The sequence below is a fragment of the Physeter macrocephalus genome, chromosome 12 (assembly GCF_002837175.3).
Source record: "Physeter macrocephalus isolate SW-GA chromosome 12, ASM283717v5, whole genome shotgun sequence".
In the NCBI taxonomy this organism is placed as follows: Eukaryota; Metazoa; Chordata; class Mammalia; order Artiodactyla; family Physeteridae; genus Physeter; species Physeter macrocephalus.
The window spans coordinates 55,827,333-55,850,761 of record NC_041225.1 but is presented as its reverse complement, the minus strand read 5'-3'; the positions used below and the strand labels follow the sequence as shown (position 1 = coordinate 55,850,761).

Sequence of the window (23,429 nt, the reverse complement as noted above, 5' to 3'; positions counted from 1 at the left end):
CAGAGGGAGGCCCGCATACGGCCTACCACCAAAAAAAAAAAAAAAAAAAAGAATAAGGGGTGTAGAATCCCTCAGGGGGAAACGAGACAGGCTGGGACCTTGGACCCTTTGCTGCAGTGCTTGCACCTGGACAAACCTCTCTTTGAGCAACAAAATACAAAAAAACCACAAAACACCAAACCTATAAGGGACTTAAAATAACTGTGCACGGGAAGTTGGGGCAAATTATGAACAAGATACAAAAAGACCAAAACCCCACACAGCAGCACCAGGGGTGTGGGCAGACCACCTAAACCCCCCCTCTGGCCCGACCCCTGGACCTGCCCCTACCCTCCCTCCATGAAAAGAACCAGCTCGCCTGCTGCAGGGAGGGAGCAAGGGAACCTGTTACTTGTTTTCCTTCTGCCTGTGGCAGCAGCAGCCCCAATAAAGCCTTGCCTGAATTTGTCTGGCCTCTTGTCAATTTCTATTGCTTAAGGAAGCCAAGAACGCTGGTCGGCAACAAAAGTACTTCGAAAAATGAAAATATAGCTAATGTAAGCAAATTAGGACTGAGGGTGTGGTTTTCAGATGCAGCCCAGGCTGTCTCTGTGGGGACGGCACTCTGTTGTGTTCTCAATTGCTGGGCTGAGAGCTGGTGAGCTTGGGCTTCACTCTCTGAGGGTGTCTTGTGGGTGTCACCCAGTTGCCACATAAATAATGGATTCCTGGGGACAGCAGAGTATGCTCACAGTGCCATTATTTTGCTTGAACAAGCCTAGGCAGAGACTGGCTCTTTCTTCCTAAATCATGCTAGAATTAAGCATAATTCCTAGGGTTTATTTTCCCTAAAATGCAGGGAGAAAGTTTGCTTACATAATACATACAAGGTGAGCTGTTGTTTTCAGAAATTAGAGCTTGATCGTGAATCTGTGTCAATTAGTATTTGAGTGCCACAGTACAGAGTGCCGCGGGTAGAAACGAGTACAATTTATCATCACAGCAGTAGTTTCAGACCATTCTAGAGTGATGGGCTTCTTCCATGTCTAAAACTTCAATGACTGTGTGAACAGTTAACCACAGTGAGTCATTAACACGGAGAGACTTTTCTTGCCATTTCCAAGTTATCACCCCCGAATGGTATATCAAAGAGACTGGTCTTAAATAGGATTTGCAGTCAATCACTAATCCTTAAGGTGGTTTAAAATCTTTTTCATAATTTGTTTTATCAAAGAGCAGAAAAAGAGTTCCTTTGAAGAATAACTCGAGGCCTGTATGTGAACCATCAGGAAAGCACAGAATCAATGTTTCATAAATATACAGGACAGCAGCCCAAACATGAACTTCTTCCCACAGACAGTTTGGCCTCTGTGCTCCATCTGTGCCCGAACTGGGCCAGCTCCAGGTCTGCTCCGGAGTCAGTTCTAACCCAGCTGCTTGGGTAAACACGCCAGAACACAGTGCCCTGGCAAGATAGCTAGGAGGAGGATGGCTTAGAATCAATAAACTAGTTTTTTTCACCTCTATTTTAACCTTTTCGGAAAGAAACAAATGGCAACAAAAGCCAGCACAGAGGGGTTTGTTTGGAAAAGCAACTACCCAGGGGTGGCCTTAGAAATTCAGCCCAATCCCATAACTACCAACAGTGAGAATCAGTGTTTAGGATGATGACCCTGACACGTTACAAATACAATATTGCTAAAAATGGTATAATAAAGTATATAGTAAAGTGATTTAACATTTCAACAGCAGCATTTCAAACAGTGAAGTTTTAAAAAATTATGCCTTATGTAGAAAATGCAGCTACTGCTACCTCTTCTAACCTGGCTTTTACTGAAAATGGCCTGAAGGAGTTAATTTTCCTTTTATGTTGAATGATTTTACTTTAATCAAGAGATTATCCATAGCTGGTTTTTTTTTTTTTTTTTTTTCCTTTCTTTTGCGGTACGCGGGCCTCTCACTGTTGTGGCCTCTCCTGTTGCGGAGCACAGGCTCCAGACACGCAGGCTCAGCGGCAGGTGGGATCTTCCTGGACACGAACCCGTGTCCCCTGCATCGGCAGGCAGACTCTCAACCACTGCGCCACCAGGGAAGCCTATAGCTGTTTTTTTTCATATACATATATATTTTCTTTTTTTATTTGCCAATCTTTGATGTTAGTTCAAAACATTTTCTTTTCTAGTTGGACTTCCCTGTCATCTTTCTTGCATAAACCACACCCACAATGAAATCCCTCTGATTTCCAATGCATGTCTGTCTAAATTGGAGTAGTTATTTGAAGACATTGTGTAACAATCTCTGCACAGAATCCTGCTAGACTTTTACTAAATTTCCCCCGAAACTGTTCAGTTCTTTAACCTACATGTATTCAGTGATTATTGTTATATGACTCATCTTTATGAAGTTCTTTCAAACCTTCTGCTTAATTTTGATAGAAACAACAAATCACTTTCTCTTCCACTTAGATTTCATTGATTTACATGGTATCATCTGTTCACATACGATTTAGTTACATTTTGTAATTACATTAGCAAACAGAACCGGAATAAACAGGTTTGGGAACAAACCCAGTGAACTGATGGTAAAGTGCAACTCACCTGGTGGGACTAGTCATGCATGGGCATAGCAGAGAATCCCACATGTATGACTCTTCAGAATACCCTGAGCATCAGTTAGCATGTTTTACAGGGGAATGGAGAGCATAGTTTAATCAAGCCTATCAAGTTTTTCGGTAAACATCTACAAAGAGCTACAGCTGAAAAAGCAATGAAGAATTTAATTTTCACCATTGTTTTCCTTTCTCTTTTCCAAGTTAAAATATTAAGTAAATATTAATGAAACTGTTAAGTGAGGTACATGTCAACATTGATATTATAAGTATATAAGTTCTGAATTGGGTATTTTACTACTTTGAGCATTTATTATGTATGTAGCATATTAATTGATTGGTTTGTGATGCTACTTAAAATTTTCAAGAGTACAGAGTGATATTGTGCCAAATGTGTAATAGTAACTGACTGTGACAGGATTCTAGAAGTGTCATGGATATGTATATACTGTGTCAGAAATACGACGTTGCCAGAGTGGATCTGGTCCCTACCAAACAAGTTAAATAAAAGGCTTCTCCTCCTCCCTCTCCTCCTCCTTCTTCTTCATCTTCTTCTTGTTCTTCTTCTTCTTCTCCTCCTCCTTCTCACTTTATAATTTACTCCACTTAGAAAATGCATTGGGGACCTTGTAAATGGTGACATTTCTGGCCGTGATCGATGTGTGCTTCTACCAGACCAAGTCCAGGTGTTTCCGTTAGGAATCCGAGGAAGAGGTTGATTTTAAAAGTTTACTTAAAAAGGAAAAGAAGGAGTGAAAGAAAGTTATAAGAGAATGTTAATTGGAAGGGTTTCATGTATAAAAGAGTCTTAATGATTGGTGTAAATGTAAATGTTAGGAACACTTTTGAAAGGAAAATCTGATCTTAGAAAAGAGTTTTATAGAAGCAGACATTTCAGGAACTGTAGGTCCTTTCTTTTGCGGTACGCGGGCCTCTCACTGTTGTGGCCTCTCCTGTTGCGGAGCACAGGCTCCAGACACGCAGGCTCAGCGGCAGGTGGGATCTTCCTGGACACGAACCCGTGTCCCCTGCATCGGCAGGCAGACTCTCAACCACTGCGCCACCAGGGAAGCCTATAGCTGTTTTTTTTCTACAACAATTAAAGACAGGATAACTTAGCCAAGAAGACTCATGTACTTCATGAGAGTCTCCTTTTAATAACTTTTGTCTCATTACATCCTTGGGTTTCAAATGTGTTATTTGAAAGGATAACAGACACTTTTGTTATAAGACTTTACTTGTCCAGAGAGGTTGATTAACTGTAACAAATACAGGACCTTATGTACAAAAACTAAAGAAGTTTCCTCACGGGAGAAAATGTAGCTTTTGTTTTAAAATCAGTGGTTCTCAACTGGGGGCAATTTTTGGAGATTTGTCACAACTGAGGGGGGGAGAGGGTATTTTTGGCAACTAGTGGTTAGAAGCCAGGGATGCTGCTAAACATCTTACAATGCACAAGACACCCCAACAAAAAATCATCCAGTCCAAAATGTCAGTAGTGCCAAGGTAGAAAAAACCAGTCTAAATAAAATGAGACAGGTAACTGCTTATAAAGATTAACTGTTATTAGTCAGATATAAATTATGCCCATAGTTGTCTTTGAAGATGTAGATATACTTGGACTAACAAAATCAAAACCTCTGCCAAATCAATTCTAATAAACGTGTACTATGTGAAGAGGAGCTGGAGAGGACATGATTTTATAAGAAAATAGAGTACTTGAGAATTTGAGGTAAATGTATGTATGAATCGCAAAAGTCATGCACAGATAGGTAGGGATATATTTCCTTTAAAAACATGTTCTACCATCAAATTTTGTTTTTGGCTTGGGTTTTTTTCTGGCCGCGCCTTGCAGCATGAGGGATCTTAGTTCCCTGACCAGGGATCGAACCCACGTCCCCTCTATTGGGAGCGCGGAGTCTTAACCACTGGACCGCCAGGGAAGTCCTGAAATTTTGTTTTTTTAAGTCACTTTTTTTGAAAATGTGAAAATAAGTCAGAACATGCTTTTTTGAAAATGTGACTTGTATGTGACACTAATACTGCTAGCACTTTCCACTGCAAAAGTTCTCATACTTAGGCTCACATTAAGATGTTTAAATCACACACACACCCTTACCTTATCTTTGTCTTATTTGAACAGAGTCCAACCTAGTAGACTTTGGCCAATAAGCTAAAACACAAAGTGTTAATAAAAGGGGGGATGGGGGTACACAGCACTACAGGTGTATGACTGTAAAGTGTTTAAATCTAACATGAAGACTAATTAGGAACTATAATTTCTATGCTCAGTAACCCATCTCTGATAAATTGAGCTGGAAAAAAAATCAGCTTCTCTTACAACTAATTAGTAAGATTACCAGACTGAATGTCGAAAATGTGTTATGTGCGTCAGAAGACAGATGTCTTTACAAATCAGAGGCCACACTATACCACGGGCACCAAGGGACTATCCCATGTGAGGAAACTAATCCACTACTTATCGACCCAGCACAAAACAATCTGTAATTAAAGACATTTCTGTTAATGCCACCCTTCTGTCTCTGAAATTCACCTGCGCACTTTCCCATTTCAACTCAAGCTGTCCCCATTATTTCTAGCCCATAAATCTTTATACCATCCTTTTCCACAGTAAGCATGGCTAAGCCTGGATTAATTGAAGCATGCAATCTGATTAGTTAACAAGAAGGCCGATTGTCCACTTTATAACTAATGTGTGCTACATGGCTAGTTTGAGACCCATACTGGGGTTGCAGAAATTCCTCCCACATTTATTTACACTCATAATTTCAATATAACCAACTTATTTTAATCAGGTACTATGTGCCAGTCACCTAAGGAACTCTGGATACAATGATAAACAGGCACACAGGAGAAACAGGACAAGAGAGAAATAAAGTTTACTTGAATAAATTCAATCAAGAACTAATTTACCCCCCTGCAAGAACCTCTGAAGGTTGTAAGGAGATGGGATGCCTGAATGTTGAAATTAAAAGAAATGGTACTGAATGCTTCAACCAAGCCTCTTAATTCTGTTTTTTGAGACTCTCATCTCGTTCAGCAATTAGGTGTGCTTCTTTAAACTTTGTGAACGACTTCTGCATATCAAGAAATCTGTAGGAGACCTACTAGAGCATGGACTTGAGGACATGGGGAGGGGGAAGGGTAAGCTGTGACGAAGTGAGAGAGTGGCAGGGACATATATGCACTACCAAATGTAAATTAGATAGCTAGTGGGAAGCTGCCGCATAGCACAAGGAGATCAGCTCTGTGCTTTGTGACCACCGAGAGGGGTGGGATAGGGAGGGTGGGAGGGAGGGAGACGCAAGATGGAAGAGATATGGGAACATATGTATATGTATAACTGATTCACTTTGTTGTAAAGGAGAAAATAACACACTATTGTAAAACAGTTATACTCCAATAAAGATGTTGAAAAAAAAAAGAAATCTGTAGGGAATAAATTTATGGCCTACTCGCTCTTCAAATGTATTTGGATAATGTTAATAAAGAGGAATGCAAAAGTGTGTGTGTGATAAATGAGCAAGGCCATGGGATACAAGATCAATATACAAAAATTATTTCTATATACAAGCAATCAATAATTCAAAAATGAAATTAAGAAAACAACTCCATTCACAATGGCATTAAAGCAATACCAGGAATAAGTTCAGCAAAAGTAGCATGAGACTTGTTCACTGAAAACTATAAAACACTGTTGTAAGAAAATTAAAGATCTAAATAATAGAGACATTCCAAGTTCATGGAATGGAAAACTCAGTATTATTATATAAGATGACAATTCTCCTTAAGCTGATCTATAGATTCAACACAATCCCTATCAAAACCCCACAGGCAGGACTTCCCTGGTGGCACAGTGGTTAAGAATCCGCCTGCCAATGCAGGGGACACGGGTTTGAGCCCTGGTCCGGGAAGATCCCGCATGCCGCGAAGCAACTAAGCCCGTGAGCCACAACTACTGAGTCTGCGCTCTAGAGCCTGCGACCACAGCTACTGAACCCACGTGCCACAACTGCTGAGCCCGTGCTCCTCAACAAGAGGCCACCGCGATGAGAAGACTGCGCACCCCAATGAAGAGTAGCCCCCGCTCGCCGCAACTAGAGAAACCCCGTTGAGCAGCAACGAAGCAGCCAAATAAATAAATTTATTTTTTAAAAAATAGGCATTTTTTTCAGAAATTGACAGCTTCATCCAAAGTTTATATGGCAATGCAAAGGAGCCAGAATAGTCAAACAACCTTTAAAAAGAACAAAGTTGGAGGACTTATATCAAATCTTATTGTAGGGCTTCCCTGGTGGCGCAGTGGTTGAGAGTCTGCCTGCCGATGCAGGGGACACGGGTTCGTGCCCCGGTCCGGGAAGATCCCACATGCCGCGGAGCGGCTGGGCCCGTGAGCCATGGCCGCTGAGCCTGCTCGTCCAGAGGCTGTGCTCCGCAACGGGAGAGGCCACAACAGTGAGAGGCCCGCGTACCGAAAGAAAAAAAAAAAAAAAAACTTATTGTAAAGCTATAGTAATTAATACAATGTGTTACTAACATAAGGACACACAAATGGATCAATGAACACAATTGTAAGCCCAGAAATAAACTTTTATAGTTTATGATCAACTGATTTTCAACAAAAGTACCAAGGCATTTCAATTGAGAAAGCAATCTTTTCAACAAATCGTACTGGAATAATTGAATCTCCTCATGTAAAAAAAAAATTTAGACCTTTACATCAGACCATACACAAAAATTAACTCGAAATGGAGCATAGGACTTGCCTGGTGGTGCAGTGGTTAAGAATCCACCTGCCAATGCAGGGGACACAGGTTCAAGCCCTGGTCCGGGAAGATCCTGCTTGCCGTGGAGCAACTAAGCCTGTGTGCCACAACTACTGAGCCTGCGCTCTGGAGCCCGCGAGTCACAAGTACTGAGCCCATGTGCCACAACTACTGAAGCCTGCATGCCTAGAGCCCGAGCTCCGCAACAAGAGAAACCACCGCAATGAGAAGCCTGTGTACTGCAACAAAGAGTAGCCCCCGCTCGCCACAGCTAGAGAAAGCCCACATGCAGCAACGAAGACCCAATGCAGCCAAAAATAAAATAAATTTAAAAAAAGAAAAAAAATGGAACATAAACCTAAGTATAAGAGTGAATTAAAACATTTAAAAGGATAGAAAATCTTTGTGACATTGGGTTAGACATAAAATTCTTGGCTATGAGACCAAAAACATGATCCATAAATGAAAAAAATTGATAAGCTGCACTTAATGCTATTTCTGAAGTGCAAAAATTTTTTGAATTAAGAAAACTCACCGCGATGAAGAGTGGCCCCCGCTTGCCACAACTAGCCCTTGCACAGAAACGAAGACTCAACACAGCCCCAAATAAATAAATTAAAAAACAAAACAAAACAAAAAAAAACTCAACCTACTGTATAGCACAGGGAACTCTACTCAATATTCTTTAATAACCTATATGGGAAAAGAATCTGAAAAAGAATGGATATATGTATAACAATCTCTTTGCTGTGCACTTGAAACTAACACAACATTGTAAATCAACTATACTCCAATATAAAATAAAAATTTTTAAATAATAAAAAGAATTCAAGACAAGCCACAGACTGGGAGAAAAAAGTGCTTTATCAGATATTTAATTTGCAAACATTATCTAGAATATATATAAGAATTCTTACAACTCAAACTCAATTTTTTAAATGGGCAAAAATTTGAGTAAACTTTTCAGAGAAGATACACAGATGGCTTAATAAGCACATGAACACCACTGAGCATCATTAGTCATTAGAAAAATGCAAATTAAAACCACAATGAGATACCACTTCATAACCACTATAACCACACTAACAAGTGCTGGTAAGGATGCAGAGAAATTGGAGCCCTCGTGTATTGCTGATGGAGCATAAAATGGCGCGGCCACGCTGGAAAATAGTGCGACACTTCCCTGAACCGTTAAACATAAAGTTACCATATAACTCAGCAACTCCACTCCTAGGTTTTTCACACAAGAAATATGAAAATATATGCCCACACAAAGACTTGTCATGAATGTTCACAGCAGCATTATTCATAATAGCGAAAAACCGGAAACAATCCAAATAATCCATCAACTGGAGAATGAATAAACAAAATGTAGTATAGTCATAATGGAATAGTATTCAGTAATAAAAAGAAGCCACTGATACATGCTACAACATGGACATCAAATTCAAGATTTAGGGGAATATTTTAGTAAGTTGTGGTTCATCAACACAATAGGATATTGTCCTAAATATTCTATAAGTGAATAAATTTAAGTAGAAGGAGCCAGACACAGACTGTATGTTGTATGATTCCATTTATAGAAATGTACAAAAAAATCAAATCCACAAGTACAGAAAGTAGATTAGTGATTGCCTGGGGCTGAGGGTGGGAATGGAAATTGACTGCAAATGGGACAGGGGCTCTTGTGGGGATGGTGGAAATGTTTAAAAAATTAGATTGTGATGATGGCTGCACAACTCTGTAAATTTACTAAAAAAAAAGTCACTGAATTATACACTTAAGGTGGATGAATTTTATATGTTAATACCTCAATAAAGCTTTTAGAAATATGTATGAAGATGCCTTTGATTAGGAAGAAAAAAATAATTACAGTGGAGAAATCTGACGAACACCACCTAAACCAAGTAATCACACTTAACATCACCAAATATGGGACAAATCAACATCATAGGCCTCCTGATAATGATGCACTGAGAAGAACACACTATCATTTCCAAGGTATTCCTACCCCCCAAAATGCATACCATATTGGATCATCTGGAAACAGACAAACCCGAATTATGGGATATTCCACAAAATAACCAGCCTGTATTCAAAAATGTCAATGTCATGAAAGTCAAAGTAAGACTGAGGAGCTACTCCAGAGTAAAGGAAACTAAAGGGACATGATAATTGAATGTAATACATGATCCAAATAAGTCTTTTTTTGATACAGTGGACACTGAACAATAAGCAAAATCTGGATGTCTGTATTACGTCATCCTACTGTATCAATGTTAGTTTCCTGATTCTCATAACTGTACCACGGTCATTTAAGAAAATGTCCTCATATTTCCACCGTGTCCACAATTTATTCTCAAACAGTTCAGGGAGAAAAATGAACACACTCATACACATGCACAAAAATGCAAATGTGGTAAGATGTTACCATTTGCTGGCTAGGGATATATGACAATTCTTTGTCCTGTTCTCGCAAATTTTCTATAAATCTGAAATTAGGTCAAAATAAGAAGAAATGCATGTATAATTACAGTTGCTTATTAACATATATAGCCATGTAGTAAATATTAGAAACACAAACATATGATGAATATGGGGGAAATAACTTTTTGAAAATGAAGATTTAAAAAATAATAAAGATGTGAATCAAACAGTTCCCATACTGGAAACACATGGAAAAATGCTAATAAATACAAATTAAAGCAACTTTAAAACACCATTTTATGTTCAGTTGTAAAAATTAAACAAAATATGAATACTCTAAGGGTGTAATGAAATTTGTATACACATTATTGCTCTTGTTGATGTAAAGCAGTACAAAATATTTAAAGAAGAAAAACCTACGTGTGTTCATACTCTTTCACACAGTACTCTCATTTCTAAGCACTAGCTTTCGACAATAGCAATAAAGACACATTCATGAAGATATTCTTTAGCACCATAATCTATGATAGCAAAAAGAACAAATGTGGGGACTTCCCTGGTGGCGCAGTGGTTAAAACTCCGTGCTCCCAATACAGGGAGCCCGGGTTCAATCCCTGGTCAGGGAACTAGATACCACATGCATGCTGCAACTAAGAGTTTGTGTGCCACAACTAAGGAGCCTGCCTGCTGCAACTAAGACCTGGTACAACCAACTTTTTTTTTTTAAAAAAAGAACAAATGTCAAAAATTTAAGGAAATGTTTTAGTAAGTTGTAGTCCATCAACACAATATTGTCTTAAATATTAAAATTATGAAAACTACAGAAACAGAAAACTAAACTGTATACATTGATTACAGTTATGTAGACTTTTAAAGGATTCTACAGTAACATGCAAAAGTAAAAAGCATGTTTGGGTAATGGTATAATTTTTTTAATAGAAATCCTTTAATGTCTGAAAAATCAAAACCAGTTGTATAATAATAAAGGCAGGAAAAGCTGCTGGAGGTAATGGAAATGATTAGGGCATAGATTGTGGGGATGGTTTCATGGGTGTATACTTATCTCCAACTCATCAAGTTATATACACTAAAATAGGTAGCTTTTGTATGTTATTCTTACCTCAGTGGTTTAAAAAAAAAAAAGATTGTATTTGGTAGTGGAAGCAATTAAGTATGTTTAATTATATTCCTTCACTGCTCCGATTTCGCCCAAAATTTATAGCAATCCGTAGCCTTGACCCTAGTATTCTAGAGTCTACTTCAAGAAGCATCATGAAAACTCCACCATTTCTCAAGTAAAACTGCGAATGCTTTAAATTTCATTAATTTTATTGAAAACAATTCATGGAAAAAATCAATTTCAGCCATAACATTTGGAAGAAGGTGGAGAGTTTCAGGAAATCAGATGAACAATGGGATAGCAAGATACACCACAGAGGCTGGAAAGTTTGCTCCAAGATCAAAAGATACTCAGTGAGGGCTTCCCTGGTGGCACAGTGGTTGAGAGTCCGCCTGCCGATGCAGGGCACACGGGTTCGTGCCCCGGTCCGGGAAGATCCCACATGCCACAGAGCGGCTAGGCCCGTGAGCCATGGCCGCTGAGCCTGTGCGTCTGGAGCCTGTGCTCTGCGACAGGACAGGCCACAACAGTGAGAGGCCCGCATACCGCAAACAAACAAAAAGATACTCAGTGAAAGTCCTAACCACCTTTTGTTCTGAGAAGTATCCTTCACACCAGCTGTGTTCAAGGACTGCCCTGGCTACCACCTCCAGGTGGCAGAGCCAACTTTGGGGAAGGATCTCCCTCCAGGAATCTGGAACCAAAGGAGGAATCAGAAACAGGTGAGTTAACTCCTAGGGAGAATCTGAGCCGAGGGACTGGCTGGCCCAACTCCCTAAGCAGGCAGGTTTCCATAGCAGAGCCAGATCATGTACGCTCTTTAGCACTCAGGTTTTGTTTGCAAGGCAAATTTTTAAACAAATCAGATGACTCAGTTGCCAAGAAAGTCTCTGTCCCCAGCTCATTAGTCTGACAGCAAATAAATATACCAACACCAGTGCACCTGTCCCTAGGTCAAGGTTCACTCCTGACCAAACACTGGATAATTTCCTACAGGTCTTCTTTCAAGGCCTCCCTCATTTTGTCAGAATCCTTTCCATTTAATTTAAATTTGTTTTTATTCCCCTTCCCCTATCTGCTGTCCAAGGACATTCCAGGGTTTGAGGGGAAAGGCTATGAGCTAAATTTCACTTTTAAGATTATGGAACTTTACAAAGTTGTGAGGGAAGGCCTTTCTGTTCCCCAAAGCTTCTAAACTGCTTTTGTAAGTGTGATCTGGGACTGGTAGCACTACCATTATCTGGGAGTTTGTTATAAATGCAAGTTCCTGGCCCCTTACTGAATCAGAATCAATTGCTGAGCCCTACTCCCAATATGTGTTAAACAAGCTCTCCAGCTGATTCTGATGCTTGCAAAAGTGCGAGAATCACTGGGTTACATCCTGTTATTAGACAACTATGCAGGAAAGTAACAGCTATGTTATCAAACTGCTTTCAGGGCTCCCCTGGTGGCGCAGTGGTTGATAATCTGCCTGCCAATGCAAGGTACACGGGTTCGAGCCCTGGTCTGGGAAGATCCCACATGCCGCGGAGCAACTGGGCCCATGAGCCACAACTACTGAGCCTGCGCGTCTGGAGCCTGTGCTCCGCAACGAGAGGCCGTGACAGTGAGAGGCCCGCACACCGCGATGAAGAGTGGCCCCTGCTTGCCACAACTAGAGAAAGTCCTCGCACAGAAACAAAGACCTAACACAGCAAAAATAAATAAATTAATTAATAAACTCCTACCCCCAACATAAAAACAAAACAAACTGCTTTCAAAGACCCCCTAAAACCTGAATATTTTAAAGTATTTCTTCCAAAAATACAAGATTCTTTTTGTATGGATGACGGGGATATAAGTCCCCGTCAGACCCCTGGCAGACCAGGGTAGTTCAAGGATCTCCTAGGGAAAACCTTTCTGTAAAGAGCCGTATCTTTCTGTAAATACAAGCCATGTCATTTCTGTCAATGTTCAACTCTGCCACTATGGCTCAAAAGCAGCCACAGAAAATACACAAACCAGCGGGTATGACTGTGTTCCAATAAAATTTTAATAAATGGAGACAGTAGCCTGGATTTGTCCCCATGGCCTGAAGTTTGCTACCCCTGTCCTAGGGAGTAAGCCGCTTGGGGTTCTAATCTGATGAACCCTAGGGTCAATGTAGACGTTCCCCTGAAAAGACCCCACAGGCATGCAAGCCTTGTAGTTGCCCAGCTTTGAGTCCAAAGACAGAGCCCGGAAACAGCGACAGAGACATCAATGGTTTAATAGATGGGGATCTTACACATCTGAAGCAAAGTCCTGGAGCGACACCCTCACTGTGCATGGCAGACGGCGAGCAGGACACGGTGACAGTCTTCGCTACCCAGGGGAGGAGGCTACCATTTATAGGGGGAACTGACGTCAGGCTGGCTCATCAGTTACCAGGGAAACCAGCAGCTGAGACCCATCCCTTACAGCCCCTCAGGTTAATGACCAACAGGAGGGCAGATGTTTTCCTTTAATAAACTAGCAGGTGGAGCCATTCTGGCCTAAGGCTTAGAACAATCACTGGCGGGGGCAGGGGGCGAGCACGTCCAGGTGAGCAGGGTGTAGGCGCAGCAGGGACTGGTCACGCAGGGCACGTACAGAGAGCAAGAGAACAGCCACCTTCAGCCATCTGACCACACACCACCCCTACACACCCTGCACGACCCTTACCATCTGGGTCCGCCCCTCTTATGAGATATTCCTGGGATCAGGTATCTACAGGGGCACTGCAACCCAAATACCGCACATGCAGTACACACAATAGCAGCCGAAGAGTATCAAGAGTGCAAGACGTGGGCAAACTTTGAGGCCAGGCACTTTATCCGGTCAATTTTTCATGGAAATCCCGAGGAGGACATCTTGCTATAGATCCAGCAATCAAACTCATTTCACAGTGAGGCCACTGTTATCACCCAGTCCACGAACAGATTACCTCTGCTCGGACTAGGGACAAAATGTAATAAGATGTTTAACAGGCACAAGAGATCATGACCATTAACCAAAATAAAAGCAGTAGCAGTATTCTCAGGTAATACTGCCCCTGCCTGTGATTTTTGTCCTGGCCTGCAGTACCATCCCACCTGTCCATCCTCAGTATCCATAGCCAGTGCCAAATACAGGCAAGGTGGTAGAACAGACCTCAAGGTTAATATAATGGGGCCTTCCTCCAGTAGGGGCCTGGATTAATTACCTTAGTAGTGGTAGGTGGGGCAGGTAGAAGACAGGTGAAATCTGTAAGTCCCTTTCTAATCCTATTCCCCAAAGGTCAGCAAACCCAAACCATGGGGGACTTACCTGCCAGTCCCAGGGCCATTTATTTTATAATGTGTTCCCCTGGAAGTAGATCCTGTGGCAAGGGCAAACGTGAATTATCACCCTGACCGGTAGTTGGCAATGGTCCCTGCAGTGGTTAACAGGTGAACTCCGATGGTGCTGACTAGTTGCTTCTGGGTTAACATGGAGTAAACACTGGGACGATTGCTCCTGGGATCTTCAGTTATAGTTCGCAGGGCCTGAGTTAGCCTCCTGGTCCACACGTAGAGAGCGGGTTTCCCGTCTTCAGTTGTAGTCCACTCATCCTTTCAACTAGCCTGGTAGCAGTGGGGGCGTAGGGTAGGTAGAAATGACAGTGTGTCATTTTCATTGGCCCATTTCTGAATTTCATGGCCAGTAAAGTGGATTCCTTGGTTGCTATCCATGTCCACAGGGGTCCTATATGTCACACACAGCTGTTCTAGACCCTGAATTGTGGTTTTTGCATTGCTCCAGGACTCGAGTAGGCCTTTTATGTCTTCCACCTGTTATAACTCTTTGTAGACTGTGTATAGCTGCTGTTCCATCACACTGCATCACTGCTTTGCCCCCTTCCATAGCTGGGAACAGAAGCCCAAGGGTACTCATTATTTTGCCGTTGCCATAGGCCTGAACCAAACCCTTCCAGGTAACTGGCCATGTCCAATTCACAAACCTGTCCCTAAGTTAATACCCCTAAAGCCTGTCTGTAGTTGTTTAAGGGTGGTAGGTTGGGGGTGTACTTGCCCTTTGTGGGTAATTCAGGTCCTAAAGTTTTGTCTGTATTCACCAGCCATCCCCATGCAGTCAGATGAGCCACGAGCATAGGGCTGCTACTTTTAAACTCAAAAGAGACTGAGTTTAACAGGATATCATCAATACAATGGAAGAGAAAAAACACCTTTCATGGAAGTCAGCTGCCACAGGGCTCCATGTTAGCGGGCAGCCACCTTGGGATCTCCCCCCGACTCCCCACTGCCTCCCGCAACTTTCCGTCCCCGTCCTTCCTTCCCTACATCTTGGCACTCACGGGAGTTCCCTAGGCCTCCTGGCTGGCTTGTGAATTGTTGGGCTGCACCTCGCAGGTCTGCAAGCCTTGTGGATGACCAGCCTCGAGACCGAAGAAAGAGCCCAGTGACAGCGTCAGCTTATTTGACAGGGCATCTTACACGTCCGAAGCAAGTCCTGGAAAAAACACCTCCACCGTGCAGGGGAGACGGCAAGCGAGACGCAGCAGCAGCAGCCTTCGCTACCGGGGGGAGCAGGAGGCTACCGTTTACCGGGGGAACTGACGTCAGGTTGGCTCATCAGTTACCAGGGAAAGCAGCTGCTTAGACCCAACCCTTACAGCCCCTCAGGTTAACTACCATCATGGGGGCAGGTGTTTCCCTTTAATAAACTAGCATGTGGAGATGTTCTGGCCTAAGGATTAGAACAATCACTGGCTGGGGCAGGGGGCAAGCACGTTCACGTGAGTAGGGTGTAGGCGCAGCAGGGACTGGTCACGCCAAGAGCAAGAGAACAGCCATCTTGAGTGGCCTGACCATACAACCCCCAAACTAACAATCTGAGGTGCTTTTGTAGGCCAGAAACCTCCCTGACTGGCTTCCAAGGGGTAGAATCAGATGTAGTGAAGTGTACTTCCGGCATTCTCTCCCCTCAGTGAAGCCTGACAAGGGGAGTAGAGACTCTAGGAAGAAAGCACTGTGACCCAGAAGCCTGGGCTGAACCCATCAGGCAAAAGAACTGGGTTGAGCTCAGCAGCAGAGTACCTGCCACACTTACCTTTTTCCTCAGAGATATCAGCCAGTGCTCACTTTTTAAGGCTTTGAGAGTTTATAAGGTTTATGTGTTAAGATTTTACCAAAACGTTCAAGTTTCAACCAAAAAAAGCATATATTCTGATTCAAAAGCTATTACATCATTACACCAAAAATTTTTTTTAAATAAACGTTTTAAAACAGACACATCTAGTTAGTGCAAGGGATGTAACAAGACTGTGATTTTACCTTATCATTTTATATTGAATCTAACATGTTGCATTTTTTTCACATACATTTCTTGCCTAACAGAAATGGAGGTGTATCTCCATCAAAAGGAAAGGCTCGGGCTTCCCTAGTGGCGCAGTGGTTGAGAGTCCGCCTGCCAATGCAAGGAACACGGGTTCGTGCCCCGGTCTGGGAAGATCCCACATGCCGCAGAGCGGCTGGGCCCGTGAGCCATGGCCGCTGGGCCTGCGCGTCCGGAGCCTGTGCTCCGCAATGGGAGAGGCCACAACAGTGAGAGGCCCGCGTACCGCAAAAAAAAAAAAAAAAAAAAAAAAGGAAAGGCTCTTATAATTATGATGTCCCTATGTTAATTTTATTTGTTTGTGATGTCATCCTTGCCCAGTTCACTTATTAGCACTGATAATCCCCATCTTTGGTTTTACCAAAAACCACAAAGAATTTTCAAAAAATGAAGTCTCATTTCAATCAGTGCATCCATAGTTCTTGGCCTCTCATTGGGAAGCTGCAAGGTGTCCTTGAATAAGATCCTGAACACGGGACAAAATAATTTCATTAGAACTGTTGCAATTTTCTGGACCATATGGTGGGTCTATAGTCAAGACCCCAGCCACACAGAGAGTCCTTCGTGAATCTCCCTCTTCAGTGATGGGGATGTGGTTCTTCTCCAGCCATTTCTTCAGGCTGTTCTTTCTCTCTTCCAGATCCTCAGGGCTGTACGCCTCACAGTCTCCAGACATGAACAAATGCATCAGCTTCTCTCTCACGCTATGGTCCCCTTCATTCACAATTTCAACAGTCTGCACAGCATGTCCCATAATTCCGGTCACAGACATGCTGCCATCTTCAAGGAAGTTCACAAGGACAATACTATGGAGGAAAAGTAAGTTCAGAGCACAGTTGCAAAAGAAAAACCAAAAGGCCCATAAAACTATGGAAGAAGCAGTGAAATGAGAGTCAGCATCAACCCCCAACAGGTCAGTAGAACAATAGGGAATGCTCTTCCCCGTTTTAAATTAATCCTCTCACCACCAAATGTTTTCACTTGTTCAATACGAATTCTCTGACGGTCCTAAACTCTAAGCCTTTTGTCCAGCCTAAAGCTAATCATTGTGGGATGTCATTAAAGCATTACTTAAAGAGTTATGAATGCTTTAAATGTGTATTAGGAAAGAAGATAGGGTACAGATTTAACTTTTAGAGTTAAAAAGCAACTGAATAACTCTCCTTCAGAGCAGACCAAAGAAAATAACACAGCACAAAATTAATGAGAGAGAAAACAAAAGAGTATGCAACTAGAGATTGTCATACTAAGTGAAGTAAGTCAGAAAAAGACAAATACCATATGATATCACTTTTATGTGGAATCTAAAATATGGCACAAATGAACCTATCTACAACACAGAAACAGGGAATTCCCTGGTAGTCCAGTGGTTAGGACTCTGTGCTTTCACTGCCGAGCGCACGGGTTCAATCCCTGGTTGGGGAACTAAGATCCATAAGCCACCTGGCGTGGCCAAAAGAAAAAACAAAACAGGAAAACAAACAAACACAGAAACAGACTCATAGCCATCAAGAACAGACTTGTGGTTGCCAAGGTGGAGGGGGAGAGGGACAGGGATGGACTGGGAGTTTGGGGTTGGTAGATGCAAACTATTACATTTAGAATTGATAAACAACAATGTCCTAAGGTATAGCACAGGGAACTAACTATATTCAATATCCTGTGATAAACCATAATGAAAAAGAATATTAAAAAGAATGTATATATGTGCATAACTGAGTCACCTTGTTGTACAGCAGAGATTGACACAATATTGTAAATCAACTATACTTCAATTAAAAAAAGAGTCAATAAGAGGATCATCAAAGCCAAAAGCTGGTTCTTTGAAAAAGATTTATAAATTTCACAAAACTCAGGCAAGATTAATAAAAAGAGAAAGAAGGCACATATAAATAATATTAGGAATAAGGTAGCAAAAATTAATAGTATAAAATATTAAGAACAAATTTAGGCCAATAATTTTGAAATTGAAAACAGAAAACTTCCTAGAAAATATAAATTTCTACTACTGACTCAAAAAAAAAAAAGAGAGAGAGAATATAAATAGTCCTATAATCTTTTTTTAAAAACCTGAAATAACCAGTTTAAAATCTTCCCATGGAGGGGGGAAAAAAGGCCCAGACAATTTTACCAGGAAGTTCTATAAAATTTTCAAGGACCAAACATTTCTAATCCAACCAAATTCTCCTATGGACTATAAAAAGGAGACTATGCCTTAACTCATTTAATGAGGCTAATATAACCTTGATACCAAAAGCAGAGAAGAACAGGATTAAAAAATAAAACTATAAGCTAATCTCACTCATGAATACAAATGGAAAAATCCTAACTAAAATATGATATGATATGGTGTATGACATGATGTGATGCAATGGGACGTGATGTGAATTTCATTTCTGTGGTACTTTACCCAAAAACCTATAACCCCAGTCTATGAGAAAACATCACAGGGAATTTCCTGGCGGGCCAGGGGTTAGGACTCTGCACTTTCACTGCCGAGGGCCCGCATTCATTCCCTCGTTAGGGAACTAAGATCCCGCAAGCCATACGACGCAGCCAAAAAAAAAAAAAAAAAAAAAAGAAATCATCACACAAACCCAAATTGAGAGAGATTCTATAAAGTACCTCACCAGAACACTTCAAAAGTGTCAGGGTCATGAAAAACAAGTAAAGACTGAAAAAATGTCACATATCAGAGAAGATTAAGGAGACAAGATGACTAAATGTAATGTAGGACCTTGGACTGGATTCCAGAACAGAAAAAGGCCATTAGTGGAAAAACTGATAAAATCCAAATGATTGTAGTTTAGTGAGTGTAAATTTTTAATTCCAACAAATGTTTGACAGTTGTGTAAACTGTTAACATTAGGGAAGCTGGGTATATAGGTACTCTCTGTACTTTCTTTGCAATTTTTCTGTAAATCTAAAATCATTCCAAAATAAAGTGTGTGGATCACCACCTTTAAAGTTGCCTTGTAAAAAATAAATCTGATCCTAATCAAACCTCTAGTTATGAATACCAGTTTATAGGAAATACGAAGGATAAAAGAACATGTTAAACTATACCATGATAAATGCAATGAGCTAAATCCAGAGTGTGTTGAATTCTATAGACAAATGATTCCATTTCTTCAACAAATAAATGACATGGAAAACCAAAGAGAGAGAAAGTATAGTTATAGATTAAGGTTCTTCAGAGACATATCAACAAATTGATATGCTTAAAAAGATACTTTGGAGACAATCAGGAAAATCTGAATTCAAACTAGGAATTAGCTAATATTAGAGTTATTACTTTTGCTAGGTGTTATAATGGTATTGTGGTTACATTTATTAGAGAGTCTGAATCTGCTAAGAGAGATATTGAAGGATTTATGAACAAAATTATGTCTAATTGGCTTTAAAATATTTGGAAGGGGGAATAAGATTAGTGTTCATTATACTACTCTCTTCACATTTGTGTACATTTGAAATTTTCCAATAAAATGTAATAAAAAAGGAGTGGCCCATTTCTACGAACTTGGTTGGTCTGACAGAAATCTATAATTAGAACAGTACTTAGATTCAAAGGAAATTAAATTCTTATGTGGGAATAATTAGCCTTTCATTTATCTGCTTTCTTAGTATGGATGTAACAGTGCAAAGGGGTGATTTCTGGGAAGCAGGACCCATACTCACTTGGCAGAGACTGGGTCTATGGTTAAAACCCATCCTTTATACTCCTTCTCACTGGCTGTCACTCTGACTTCTTTGTAAGTGTAATCTTGCCATTCTAAGGGGCCTTTCTTCATCCATTCATTCATGGTTGCCAGCTGGCTAGATCTAAAACAACCACCAGTTCGGATTAATATATATGTCCCACCCAGGCAAATGTCTTTCCCCAATCTCCATTCTAGAGGTAGAGAACACCTGCAATTTGCCTCAAGTTTCATATCAGAAAGACAGTTAAATTTTACTATTCAGTCTGAAAGCCACGGGGACATCGAGTTGCCGCGGGGCCCAGTCTGGGGTAACTTATCTGGCACACTTCTATTTCACCTCCCAATCCCATTCCAGATCGCCTTCACGCTGGCTTTGATCTCCAGTCTGCAGATGCTCAAATCCTTGAACTCTGCTCTCCTTCAATCAAAGGAGCTCACGCCACACGACTCTTAGCCAAAAATGAAAAAGAAAACTCCTCTGATGTCCACCCATACCCTCTCTGGCTCTGTGTCTCCGCTAGATCCCGCCAGGTAGAGGACCCCGGATCTGTGACACTTTCATCTTAAAATTTGTTTGGAGGATGCGTAAACGAAGGGGCAGCAGCTAAGGCTCTAGAGCTGATGCCCTGGTAACCCGAAGCCGCATGATACTTAGAGCTGTACTCAAGCCAGGTGATACTTAACGTGTAATCCTGACAAATGAGAAAAATACCAGTTAAAACTCCTAGCACCGCCAGGTCCTCAGGAACCGCGCTGGAAGGAAGGAGTCTCTTGAGCCGAGCCTGCCGGAGTCCAGCGTGCTTTGCGCCGTGTCGTCACTTCCTTCCCCCAGAATTCTCTGTTTTGTAGTCCGTGGCCTTGGTCACACCTCGAGGTCTGAGAGTCCCGAGGCCTGGGGTGATGAAAGCGGGGTGCAGGGTGCGGAGAGGGGCTAAGATTTTTTTGTAATAATAATAAGAAGAAGATTTCTTGTTTGCTAGGGTCCGCCTTTCACTGCCACGATGGACATTTTAAGAGGAAATTCTCGTGCCACCTCTTCCTTGGGAGTGGAAGTGGGATTCCACTTTTGCCATGAACCCTCCAGGTAAATCCTAAAGCTCTAGAAGTGTGAGGTGACAGTGCCTTGGAGAAGAGCCACAGAACCAATGTATTTCTTCTTTGGCCTGTGTAAGGCAATTAAGATGTCTACTCTTTTGGGATGTGCCTTTGGTACAGTCCTGAGGGTGTGCAGGAGCTTGAAAAAAAGCGTAGGATTGGGTTGAATAAACGCGGGAGTGGAAAAGTGCAAGAGACTCGCTTCCACCACAGATTTCTGGTCACCAGAGTACTTCGTTGGCTTCTGGCATGGTCCAGAATTTTTTCCAGACTATGATCCTAAAAAATGGTACAAGGCGGTAAATGTTGATTGAATTCCTGCAAATGTGAACACCAAGGGAGATTTACAAAAACTGAGTTAAAGGACTGTCAAACCACGGTACAGAAAACACCGACACAGTTAATCCGCTTTCCCCTGTCTACTTGGGATTTGACTTGCATATAATCCTTGAAGTTATTGTTTCTTAATGTCATCATTTCAAATAATCCTTCCCCAAACCTTCACTCATTGAATGATTGGCTTAGGATATTAATGTGGCTTTCATAGATTAGATTTTGCCATCTAATCTACAAAATCTAACTTATCAGTTAAAGTCCTCTTTAAATCTACAAAGAGCTAATATAAATAGCAGTTATTATTGTTATGGTACTGTGAAGTAAAATATTTGAACTCATAAAAATTCAGTCTAAAAGATAAAACCAATTTGTGACAATTGGTCATTTGCGTTTTAAGCCTACTATCTATACTGCAGAATGAAAGACTTTGGCCTTTGTTTTCTACAGGTAAAAGCTAGCCTCAAGCTTAAAGTTACCCCCTGTAAAGCAATGAGTGAGACAGGGCCATTTCCCTCCCTTCTCTCCCCTCTCCCTTTAGGCTCCTAAGTAAACTAAAGTCTCATTCCCAGTATCCACTGATACAAATCGCTGACTTCTAATAGAATGAGTCCAGCGCATTACCTTACACAAGTTCTCAGAAAGACCCTCTCCTGCAGCCTGTCCTCACTGAGTTCAGAGAGTGTGGGTCTTCCTTTCCCTGGTCAACTCCTGCTCTTGGTCCCCCTGGAGGCTCCCTCATCTCCAGTTGATGTCCCTTCTCTCACATTCTCTACTCTTCTCCCTCTCTTTCCCCACCCACTCCATCCATCTCCTTCCTAAGATCTACCTCTCTCTCAAACCTTCACATTTAACCCTTTCCTCTGCCAAGACCAAAATTGCTTATTTTAGATTTTGGAGCACATTTAGTTTAGTAAGAAATACATTCTAAATAAACGTTTCTTAAATTCCCTGAGGAAAATCAGAAGTTAAAAACATAACAACATAATTGTCAATAGTCTTATGCTGTTTTCTTTATCATAGTGCAAAGATAAACCCGCCCTGCCCTGGCTAAACTATCACAAATTTCAGTTCACAGTGTTGAGTCTTAAAAGTAGGTAAAAAATGAAGTGGGGGTGGGAGTGGTAATTTACTGAGTATATTTCATGAACGGTCAGAAGAAAATAACCCTGGTCATTTTGGCCCAAGATTTTTTTAGTGTTCTTGCTTTTCCATTCATTCAATAAATAGAATGCATTAGAAATATCCATTCTTTATCTCTGTTTATTTATCAAGCATATATTGTGTACATATACATGCTACGCTTTCTGTTGAGAACTAGGAATTAAACTAATTGTAAGAATGTTTTGCCTTTGGGGAGTTGATAACGTCTTCTTGTACTTGTAACCAAGTATGCTAGCATTCTACCTGGAGGTGGTAGTAAATGTGAAGGGGCGGGGAAGGCATCCTTAGAAAAGCTTTTTAAACATGTACCCCTTGAACTTGATTTGTAGGCAATGAGAAACACCCACAAAAAATTCTGTGTCTATGGGATACAGAACCTGATCAAGGGAGGTTTGGGCTGGATTGAAGAACAGTGGACAAGGGGTTTTAGCAACACTGGTTTCAATTTGGTTAAATCCTGTAGTGTCCTGGCTCCTGCACACCACTGACTGTGCTCCTACCAGCTGTATGATTTTTTTTTTGCAGCTGTATGATTTTGAAAGTCATTTGCCTTCTTAAATTTCAGTTTCCTCATCCATAAATGAAAACATGGGATTAGATGACCCAAGATCCTGTCAGTGCTAAATTTTCATGACTGAGACATACACAGTCACTTAGGAAAGCCCTGTAAACTCTCAGGGCAGGGGCCATGTCTGTTTTATTTACTGCCATATACACCACCTCTAGCAGATTGCTTGGTATTATAGTAAGATGCTCAATTTGAATTGAATTTTTATTTCTTAATAAAAATTATATTGTATTAAGTTATATAGCACCTAATATGTGCCATGCACTATTCTAAG

General features: G+C 41.2%; 1 protein-coding gene across 1 annotated transcript; it reads right to left on the bottom strand.

Moving 5' to 3' along the window:
- Nucleotides 1-16,184: 16,184 nt before the first annotated feature.
- Nucleotides 16,185-20,792, bottom strand: GEMIN6 (gem nuclear organelle associated protein 6). Its single transcript, XM_007116328.4, has 3 exons — nt 20,708-20,792; nt 19,973-20,116; nt 16,185-17,100 (listed from the first exon to the last, which is right to left on the bottom strand). Exons 2-3 carry the CDS (start codon nt 20,095-20,097, stop codon nt 16,725-16,727), a joined length of 501 nt encoding a protein of 166 aa, XP_007116390.1. The 5' UTR covers nt 20,098-20,116; nt 20,708-20,792; the 3' UTR covers nt 16,185-16,724.
- Between the last annotated feature and the right edge of the window lie 2,637 nt (nt 20,793-23,429).